General features: G+C 38.8%; 1 protein-coding gene across 1 annotated transcript; it reads left to right on the plus strand.

Annotated features, from left to right (window-relative positions):
* Positions 1–906: 906 nt before the first annotated feature.
* LOC122488110 (peptidyl-prolyl cis-trans isomerase A-like) lies at positions 907–1,669 on the plus strand. The gene has a single exon (XM_043589277.1). It carries the CDS (start codon positions 970–972, stop codon positions 1,462–1,464), a length of 495 nt encoding a protein of 164 aa, XP_043445212.1. The 5' UTR covers positions 907–969; the 3' UTR covers positions 1,465–1,669.
* Positions 1,670–11,449: the final 9,780 nt, after the last annotated feature.

Here is an 11,449-nt window from a genome sequence, read left to right on the forward strand (position 1 = left end):
TCCTTCCTTATGAAAGGGACCTCAGAGAGTTCTCTCAACTGCTTTCTGCCTTTTGAGGATCCAAGAAATTGTCAGTCTTCAGCCCAGCAAAGAGTTCTTACCAGAACTCAACCATGCTAGCACCCTGATTTTGGACTTCTAATCTTCATAACTGTGAGAAATAAGTATGTGTTGCTTGTAAGCCAGCTCATCTTTGGTACTTTATTACAGCAGTCTGGACTGACTAAGGATGCCTCTCCTTCTGTATCTAGAGGCATCTCAAAGTAGCATATCCCAATAAGAATCCTGGATTTCCTCCCTCAGACTAGTTCTTCTTCTGCCTCTCATGTCAGTAAATGCCACTTCAGTCTGTAAATGACATCCAGTGCATCAGCCAGTGTCTCAGTGCTGCCTTCAAAATACACTGTAACTCACTTTATGTAGCCCCTTTGCTACCACTGCAAACCCTAATTCAAGCCAATATTGTGTCTCTTCTAGACATGAGTCTCATTACTGCTATTTCTGCTACCACTTTTGAACCCTGTAATATATACTGCATTTCATAGCCAGCGAGATCTTAAAACATTAATCACACCAGGCATTATCCTACATAAAACCCTCTAATTGCTTTCCATTGCTGTTAGCATAAAATCCAAACACTTTATCATGCTTTTACACAGTTCTATATATTCTGGTCCCACTAATCTCTGCCATCATTTACTACTTTCATTTGCTGTTTTGTAGGCGCACTGAACACCTTCCTGTTCTTTAACCTAACCCAGTTTATGTACAGCTCAGGATTTTTACACATGCCATTTCCTTTGCCTAGAATCCTCTTACCCTATTTCCTCTCATGACTCCTTTTTTCTTCATGTAGATTAAGCTCAAGTATCATGTTGTAAGAGAAGCCTTTTCTGATGGCCCAATCTAAAGAGGTGCCTCCAGGCCTTGCAGACGCCGCCGCCCCGGAATTGCCCGCACCTCTTAGCCATGGTCAACCCCACCGTGTTCTTTGACATCGCCGTGGACGGCGAGCCCTTGGGCCGCGTCTCCTTCGAGCTGTTTGCAGACAAAGTTCCCAAGACAGCAGAGAACTTTCGTGCTCTCAGCACTGGGGAGAAAGGATTTGGTTACAAAGGTTCCTGCTTTCACAGGATTATCCCGGGATTTATGTGCCAGGGTGGTGACTTCACACGCCATAATGGCACTGGAGGCAAGTCTATCTACGGGGAGAAGTTTGACGACGAGAATTTCATCCTGAAGCACACAGGTCCTGGCATCCTGTCCATGGCGAACGCCGGACCCAACACGAACGGTTCCCAGTTTTTCATCTGCACCGCCAAGACCGAGTGGTTGGATGGCAAACACGTGGTGTTTGGCATGGTGAAGGAAGGCATGAACATCGTGGAAGCCATGGAGCGCATTGGGTCCCGGAACGGCAAGACCAGCAAGAAAATCACCATTGCTGACTGTGGACAAATCTAATAAATTTGACTCGTGTTTTATCTTAACTACCAGACCATTCCTTCTGCAGCTCGGGAGAGCGCCCTTCTGCCCCCATCTGCTCGAAATCTAGAGTCCCTGTGTTCCTGCCTCAGTTCCACGGGTCCTGTGTCCTCCTTACTCCCCTCCAAGTTTAGCTGGATTGCAGAGTGAAGTTTATGATCATGAAATAAAAGCTAAACAACAACAACAAAAAAAAAATAAATAAAGAGGTGCCTCCAGTCCCTTAGCCTTTGTTTATTGCACCATCAGTGTTTTAGTTATGCATCTATGTATGTTTTTATTTTTCATTCGTTTGACGTCTGTCTCTCCCAGCTAGTACTTTAGCTCCAGGAGAATAGAGACATTGTCTTGCTCTTCCCTTTATCCTCAGCTTATAGAACTCTGCCTAGCACATGACTCAGTAATATTTGTTCATTAAATGAATGAACAGATATACATCCAGAGGCTACTTCTCCCCCTTCAGACCACTTCCAATTACTTAGATGTTTTGCTCAATGATTTATCTCTCTTGCCTCTGAGAAATATCCCATCACCCTCCTCTGGGGAGGAGCTGCTGGTGAGGAATAGGTCTGGCCTCTTACCCCTTCAAGATCTGAGGTAGGATTCCATTCTGTCCATAGTCTGAGTTCTTGTAAATAGTAACAGTCTAGTTGTTGGAGAGTGTTGGTGTCAAAGACAGAATGTTGTGCTGTGAGAAACAATTGGGTTAATCAGGAAAACATAGCTGAAGCATGAAGCAAAATTGGGCATTGGGACTTCGGCTGGTGGACCATCTGTGCTGAAGAAACCAGTGTTGTGAGGCAGCCCAGTGAGAGGGGCCTGGATGAATTCCAGAGTTGGAGTATGGATTCCTGTGGCAATTCCTTATGGAAGCAGAGCATCTATTTAATATTGCTGATTTAGGTTTGTTGAAGGAATTGTAATGCAAAAAGCTTTATGTGGGGTTTCAGCCTCCTTTTGGGACCTGCCTCAACCAGGTTTTTCATGCTCCCTTTGCATCTTCGGCACTGAGAAAGGCTGTTCAGCTTTCCACAGTAATACCTATATATTTTCTCTAAAGTATGCTCCAAATTTTCTGTTCTTGGAACAACAGAGAAATGTGCTGTTTCATAATCAGATTTTCAAAAGTGAGCCTCAGATGCTGTTTCCAGGTACAGTTAATCTTTCTGACCAAACATTGCTTGCCTGTGAGAGGAGATCTTGGCCTGCCATCTATAGGACATATTTGTTTGAGGCAATACGCAGAAATTTCCCTTAAGAAAATCCAGTCCACGTAAATCTGAGCTCACTGAACCCTAACACATGTATTAGAGGTGATTATGTTACAAAACAATAAATAGTGGATACTACTATTGATTCAAAATTATTAGCTTAAAAGAATAAGATCACCATACACATTTATGCCCTGAAATAAAGAAAAGGTATACAAAGAGCCATCACCTCTCCTAAAGTAGAATATTTATGGGCTTTTGTCAGCTCTCCTAGAGACAGTATGAATTTTGGTTGGATTCAGTAGCTGGCAAAGCTATTGTTTGCTTAGACAGCAGTAGAGAGATAAGGTTCCCTCAATTCTTGCATAGAGAAGTATCACCCAGAGCTTCCTTCTCCACACCAGGTTTTCTCATTTGTGCTTACAATGACCAGAGTAGGTGCTATTATGCCCATTTTACAAATGGGGAACTGGACAGAACAACTGACCTTTTACAAGTGTGGCTAAAACTTCATAAAGTAAGTCTTGCTTTTTGGATAATGGTTGTACCTCTTCTTTCAAATCAAAAGCCCAGCTGTTTTTCTACTTCACCAATTTTCCCAGTGAGAAGGGAGCTAAATCAATGATGTATCTGTAGAAGTATGAACAAGAACTGTTACCTTAGAGTTTTGCAGAAACAGAAAGATGCAAAAACACTGACTTTTGTTGTTCTTGATGTGTTGGGAAAGTCTATGGACAGTTTTGGGTGTGAAAGAAGTTGACTGAGAAGTGTTAATTTACTGTGTTTTTCTGGCTTCAGAAACATGTTTATACCTCATTTTGACCCTCACTTGCTCGCTCCTATTTTCTGATGACTTATTTCCTGACTATGAGCTGTTGGGCTGTCATTCTCCAGGCATGACTATATTAAAAGAATGGGATTAGTAAAAACAACGACAGCAGCATTCAGAAAAAAAGACTGAAATAGAATATCATCAGTTACTGTTAACGTTTCAATAGTGATTTGTATTTATTCAGATGAATATTCTTACAGGATTTGAAAATGACCATTGAGGAAAAAAAAAAGATTGTTTCCATAACACAGAAGATATCCAAAACCTCCCAAACTTTCTAAAATATTTGATAGAAAGTTAACCATCTAATTTTCCTGAAGTGACAGCTTGAGAAAGTGTCTCAATAGTTACATCTAATCATATCTTACAGAATTGAATTCTTTTAAAATTGTTGAAGAATTCTGGAAAATTTCTGGAACCATTAGCATTTATTATAGTTACAAATTTTGAGAAAAAATAGATATTGATCTCCTCCTTGGAATCCACCTGCCACAACTATTTAAGAGCAATGAATCCCTATCTGAGGAGAGGGAAATAGCAGCTTTTGGAAAAAGAGGGGGTAAAGTTTTAAGATTATGTGTCTTTGATTTGAGTACCAGTTAGAGAAAATGTGGGAAGGGTGCTATTATTAATTTATGGAATGTTTGGTAAACTGAAGTTTTGGAGCATGGGAAGAAAATAAGAACTTCAGGTGTATGGGTATGAGTCTGTTAAAGTGAGTTTCTTAATGGAAAAAATATGAAGTAAGATAGATGATCAGGGGCCACAGAAACTCTTGGGTGAATGTTAGAGATAACTGGGAAAAAGAGTGCCAAGTAAGAGAGTTGATTAGTTGGATCATGATATAAAGGTGATTTCAGCCTCTAACCATGATTTTAATCCAGCCAGTGTAGAGGGCTTGGTATCCAGAACATGAATTCACAAGCCTAGCTCCCCTGAATCAATTTCTTGGTAGCTGAGGTTTGGGGGAAACACACCAACCCTCCAGAAATGCTTTGAGATGTATCTATGCTTAAATATGAAATGACAATAAGTCAAGTATTGCCTAAAAGCTAGCCAATCCTAATAAAATATAAGCGTATTTTGTGTCTTCATCTCTGTTTTCTTTCTTTCTTTTTTTTTTTTCTGATAAGCCTAGACTTCAATTCCCCTCAGAAGAGGGGCTAGCTAAAATGACTAACTTACTTTTAAATCCAATGATTGGAAGTGACATTTCCTTTCTTTTTATAATTCAGCAGCAACACTCATAGATGCTATCCGGGCAGGTTATCATGATGTTTTCTTCTTATTCGAATTTTTCAAAATCAAGGTATTGATTTCATCTTGTAACACTAATATCTTGTTGCAATGAAAAAGGGATTAATCTCATGAAATAGCTTAAGTACTGTGATTCCGAAGCCAATCTGATGTAGAGTTTTGCAATAGCACTATAGTGAGAAGAGCTCCTTTATAAATAACAGTTGCAAGAAGGAAAGAAGGAAGAGTTAGCTAACTACTGGCTAACTTACTCTCTAAGAATAAGCAAATACAAATAAATAAACTCTCAATGAACTCAATTATGTAATACACAATAAAATGATAAATATATGTATTGTATGTATATGTAAATACATTGTGTCAAAATATTAATATATAACATTAAAATAAGTAGCCCATTTTATGTTCAGAATTTTGATAGAAGGGAGGTATAAATAAATAAATACACCATATTTCAGGATTCTTGTCCTCATCAGAGCTGTACAAACTGATTTCTCATTACCTCTGAAACTGTCTCTTTTGCTTCAGTTCTCTGACTTTTATTCCCAATTCTCTTCTGTAGGTAACAAAATTAAGGTTTCTCTAGATCTCTGAGAATTAAAAAAAACTACAATCAATATGTAATTATAAGAGATAATATGCTTCCTAGATTCAAATCTAAAAGAATAAACCAAGCTTAAATGTAATATAATCAATAGTATTAACATCGCTACAGGAAGAATTTACCAACAGAGGCAGGCAAGAGCATGAAACCAAAGAAAAATGAGGAGTAAGAGCATCATCTTGGAGAAAAATTGCTTTGAAATTGCCTGGGTATCTGGTCCATGAATTAAGTTTGCATATATGAAGGAGATGGAAGCATCCAGCTCTCCATACTTGCTGTATTAGCCATGGAAATTGTGCAATTAGTTATCCTTGTTTTGATTTTTTACACTAATGTTTGACTATAATCTGGCTTCCTATATAGCTTTGCCCTAATGTCAGTATGATATGTGACCCACTAGGCTGATACGTCTCCTTTTGAAAAGGCATTCTTTGGCATTCTGGCTCATACTTCACTATTTTATGAGTCCAGTCATTGAGACAGGTTTCTGAGAGATTGAGCAGTTGATAATTGATATTCTCTAATGTGTAAAATTGAAGGTCACGCTCTGAGCTATGGGGCTCTCACAAAGTAAATGCCATCACGGAGAGCTCTGACTGGGGTGCCAGGTGGCTGGGGTTTTTGCCAGTAGTACTTTTTGCTCAGCTCACCTCTCCTTTCAAATTATAGCGCCTAACTTTATGCCTCCCATTCTCCCTTCCTGATGCGCTTTCTTCTACCCATCCCAATGTGACCGTAGAGGCAGTTCAAGGTTTACACCTATTAGAGCAGTGGTTCTCAACTGTGGTTGCTCACTAGAATTACCTGGGGAGTTAAAAAAAAATTAATGCCAAGCCCACACTTCAGACCAATTAAATCAGAACCTAAATAGAAGGAAATCAAAGTAATTGTAATCTGCATTCAAGGTTCAGAACCACTGCTTTAGAGACTCTGTTAATTTATAAAGCCCACCTGAATTCCCCCTTCTCCCAATTCCTTTTGCACTCAACCTATTTTCATATGTCTTTGTATTTTTTTGTCTTTCTAATTTGAAAATATATTCCTTGCATCCATTGAACTGTGTGTTAAGTGAATTTTATGTATAATTTCTTAAATTACCTCTGATATACATAAATACTTTGGATAAATACTGGACTTGTAGTCTATCTTATTTATAATAAGCCATTCTTCTCCTAGGTTGCTAAAACATATTTCAAAGTTGGTAGGACACAATCCACATTCCTTCTAAATTAGTAATCCCAATCTGTCACTTTTGGCATGTGGTGTATGGGAGAATGTGTGCGTATGTGTGCACATATAAATTGAATTCTGTCGAAATTCCAATGCAGCATATTAAATAGTAGAGAGAAAATTTTAATTTTATTATCTTGTATTATTATAGCCATCTTTCATGATCCTATTTTTTTTTCCCACTCAGTACAATCAGAAACTTATGTTTTTATTAAAATGAATCTTCATCAGTATATCATTTAAGTCCTAGGATGATATCCTAGATGAGCAAGGCTGGTGATTTAACTATATGATAATATGCTCTTATATCCCACATATGAGAACCAGGATTATGACATTCTTAGTTCATGAGTAGACCAAATAAGACTGTAGCCTTTTAATAAAAATATCTATCTCCAGATTTCATCTGAGCTCAAATGAATTGAAATGGTGACTTGGCTCACATGTTTCTTGGTTAGTGTAAAAGGAAAAGTTTAACAAACTCTTCTGGAACTATTTCCCACTTTCATTTTTTGCTTTGGATACAACATCCAGATTTTTAGGGGTATGACTAAAGGGTGACTTAAAAAAGCTTAACAAATTACAAAGGTGTTGAGTGAGTAAATGCAGCTCACCCTGGGAGGCTTGTTTTTTTTTTTTTTTCTTTTGTTTTTCTTTTTTCCCCTCTTCACCATGATTCATGGTGAATCATAGTTGCTTGAAAAACTACAGGATTAACTATTTATGATTAGCATGTTATAGGCTGGAGGTGCTTATCATTTTTCTGAGATAGGAACCCTAACAAAATACCCAATTAGGACCTTCTGAAATTAATTAGACTGGAAGATTATATGGTTTTTCCCATGTAAAGTTTTGTCAGGGAAGCTGGTTACTGATTCTTGTTCTCCTATGTATTCTGAGCTACTTAGTGGCTATAAAATAATGTCAGAGTCTGTTTTTAAGGAAAATGTCCTCACAGAATGAAGGGGTTAAAGAACTTTGAATTGCTCACGTGTGGCTGTGACAAATTGCTTTAACCTTTAACTACTCTGCCTTACTTCTGAGTCACTTAAAGAGTAGCTAAGCCAAAGCTGAAGAAAGGACTTCATTTTATTCCTGAAAGAAGCAACTATAAGTGAAATGCTTTTAAACTTAACAGTTATGAGTATTAGCCTCACATGTCAGACAGTGCTTAGTATATTGGGATTTCCTTTAGGATCTAGTGTGACATTTCATGCTAGAGCTCAGAGTGTACATTTTCTTAAAATCAATTCCACCCAGGTGTCACTTTCCAGGCTCATTCCAAGAGGAGGCACCTTGAGGAACATTTTGTTCTTTCCCATTTGTGTACCTCATGCAACAGCACTCTTGTTGATTAAAGGTAATCTGACAAATGGAATTTAAAAGAGGATTATTAAAACAGCTAGCAAAAAAAATGCAGCACCAGGAATTCTGGAAACTGACAGAAATGACTTCTTGAATATATTCTTAATAATTTATATTTGACATTTTGGATTCTGAGCAGTTCCTGAGTGAGAAGAAAATTAGAACAGAGACAGTATGTTGCCCAAGATCCGACTTAGCTAGTTGCATCTAGAAAGCCATGTTATAATTAGAGTAAGTTCTGGGGGGTTCATGGCAATGAGGAACTCTGAGCAGTAGAGACACTTGATGCTAATAGGAATTGCATTGTAATCCTGTTGAAAAGTTGAGGTCAGTTTGATTTAAGAATACAAGTTGTTATTATTGGTCAGTATTATATTGGTAGCAAGAAGCAGAGACCCTTCTGAAGTGTACAAAACACAAGTGGACTCCTAAGAACAGAAGAGGTCTGGGCTTCACTGGTGGGGTGGGTTTAGATTCAAGGCTGCCCGTGAATCCTAGTGATAGGAGCTCATTCATTTTTCCTTTGTGCTTAACCATTTCTGGGATTCATCTTCACTCCACATGTCTGCATCTTTCTGTCTCCTGGTCCAACTAACTGTGAGTCAGGAGAATCCATGGTCTACTGTCCATTCAGCAAGGGCAATGAGTAGGAAATGATTCCATGATTATATGGCTGAGGCATTATCCCAAAACACGTTATTATCAAAAATGTTACTGGTAACAAAGGGGGAATGACTCACATGGGAATGACTGGTAACAAAGGGAGAAGAAGTATTGTGGGGGAGAAGAGGTCACCGTCAGGTTTGTCTGTATTGAATAGGAGGTGACTGTCGATATCCAGGGGAGTATATGTAAGAGAGCATTTCGTTGGTCGAGTCTGCAGCTCAGGGCAGAAGGCAGTGCTATAGAACTAGCTTTTGTTGTCCTTATCACATAAGAGTTCAAATCGTTAGCTCCAATGAAGCTACCTGAAAGGAGCATATGGTGAGAAAGGCAGTGTGCTGAAAAAGTGAGAAGAGAATAAAACCCTGTGGGACACCAACTTTTAAGGAACAGGCAGAGGAGAAGCAAAAATACACTTGTAGGAGATAGTAATAGAATAGTCAGAAGGGGGTAAACCTAGGAGAGAATAATACCATGGAAACCAAGGGTTTACAGTTTTAGAAAGGGTTGGGTCTCTATCATTCTCAAATGGGACAGAAGGAACCAGTAGAATAAGAATAGACAATTGACAGTTTTGACACTATGGAGATTGTTGGTTGCCATTTCCAGAGCAGTTTTTGCAGAGTGGAGGCAAGTGTGGGATGGGTAGGAGGTGAAAACCAGCTTTTCGTGGTTGGGAGAAAATGGGAATGGGATGCAAGGATGAGGAGATAGCTAGAATAGAATATTTTTCAGAAACAGCTGAACAGAAAGCAAGCACAGACTTAGAGGTAGGGACCAAGCAAGGAAACATTTTCAGGATAGAAGAAATCTGGATATGTTTATTAGCCAGGAGAAGGAGACTGGAGATACAAGGAGACTGGAGATGCAAGTCGACTGAAGGGTTGAAAAAAAAATTATGTTTCTAATTAAGCTAAGGGGAAAATAGTGTGGAGCAAGATTTTTTTTTCAATGTAGATAGTTTTGGCAGATGTTAAGAGTGCAAAATAGAAACACATCCAGAGACATGAGAAAGGAGCTGGGGCATGGCTCCCTCCCCCAGGCGAGGACCCTGCAACCAGGCCAGTGGAGTGGGAACACTTGACTGCAGCCTCTTTGAGCCCCAATCAAGAGGGATCCTGACAACAGGGGGGGAAGGGAGGAGCAACCCACAAGGGGCATGGGCTCTGCCCCATCCCGGAGCTACTTGGTTCCTGCCCAGCACATACCTTGACAGCTTAGAGTGAGGGGATGTTAGGGGGCTGTGAGTTGGATACCAGTAAGTAACTATGAAGTGTATCTATGTATGGTGTATTGTCTAATTAACTTCTAAATTCATTTATTAAGTCACTGATATCTTCCCCAAGTCAGTGTCTCTGATCTCCTATATTGTGATGGCACTTCCTCCCCTTTACCTTTTTTCTTACCTGTAGTATTTTTCAGAAAACAATGTGGTTGATATAATGATGGCAAGAACAATTAAAATCCACAAATAGTTCATTATAAACTATTTTTAAACTACTTTTAACCATTTGTATCTGCTTAATATTTTAGTGAAATTCAAAATAGTGTCATTGACTAACTTATGTTTTGTCTCTGTTCCCTTTCCAACTTACCCCCAGGAAAAAATACTAAGGAGAAAAAAATTCCTAACTTTTCCTCCAAGCAAAAAAAAAAAAAAAAAAAAAAAAAAAAATTGAACAAAACACTCTCCACCTTCTCCAACTCCAACCAAGTGATTAAAGTGGCCTATTCAGTGGGAAAATTAAAAATTTTATGATCAGGAGCTTTCTGCCACTTAAGAAGTGGTTTTGGAGTTCCAGGTCTTTCCTAGTAGAGCTCAGTCACACCGTGTCAGCAGGGTGTGAGAGCAGAGACGGGACTCAGAAAGAGACACAGCATGAGATGTTAACAGAATGAGTTAAGGAAATGTAACCATGTGCCATCTGGCCACAAAATAATTTGCAGTCTCAACACAAATTTCTGATATTGCACCTTGGATTCCTTGAGACGTGAAGTTACATATAACAGTTAATTATTTTTTGAAGTGTTTGTCATTAACAGTCTCACTCAGCTATGCATGTTGTGATCAAAGCTCTAAGGATATCTGTAGACTTGTAGCAACCAACGTATCTCTTTTTCTGTTTGAGCAGAGAAAAAACTCTGTAGCTCAGCCTGACATCCTGAATGTTTCACATCTACTTCATTTGGTGCTTCTGAATGGAAAAAATTGATGACAAATAATACATGCATTGTTACCACTGGGAAATAGTTACAGAGTTCCTCTTTTTAATACATGGACTTCTCATAATTAAAATTTTAAAATGGGGGAAGATAAAAGCCTCAAGTAGTATTTGAGTAGAGCAAAACTGCTGAGAGTAGGAGAGGCCAATAATAAAGCCTTGAAAATATTCTGCAGTGTTGTGAAGAGAAGGAAGGATTAAAAATAGGTTCTTATAAAAAAAAATAGGTTAACTAGGTTCTCGTATCAGACAAATAGAATGGAATCAGGCAGTGAGTTGTGACTCTAGGGTCAGGCACTTATTAGCCCTGTGACAGTGGATGAATGATACAGGTGTAGAACCCCAGTCTACCCATCTGCAAATGGGTTGCTGTGACTTTTAAATGAAATGTGAAGCGATAAGCTTGATGTTTGGCATGTAGGAGATGCTTAATAAGTGTCATATAAGTCATCATAAGTAAAAAGGGGTCCTTCCGGGATATATGAAAACGAAAGTGGATCTGATGAATATTCCAAGATTGTGTGTGTTAGAAACAAGCTGAACTGTGGCTGGACTGAACAGAATGTGTGCTCTGAGTGGG

Source organism: Prionailurus bengalensis, chromosome A2 (assembly GCF_016509475.1).
Source record: "Prionailurus bengalensis isolate Pbe53 chromosome A2, Fcat_Pben_1.1_paternal_pri, whole genome shotgun sequence".
NCBI lineage: Eukaryota > Metazoa > Chordata > Mammalia > Carnivora > Felidae > Prionailurus > Prionailurus bengalensis.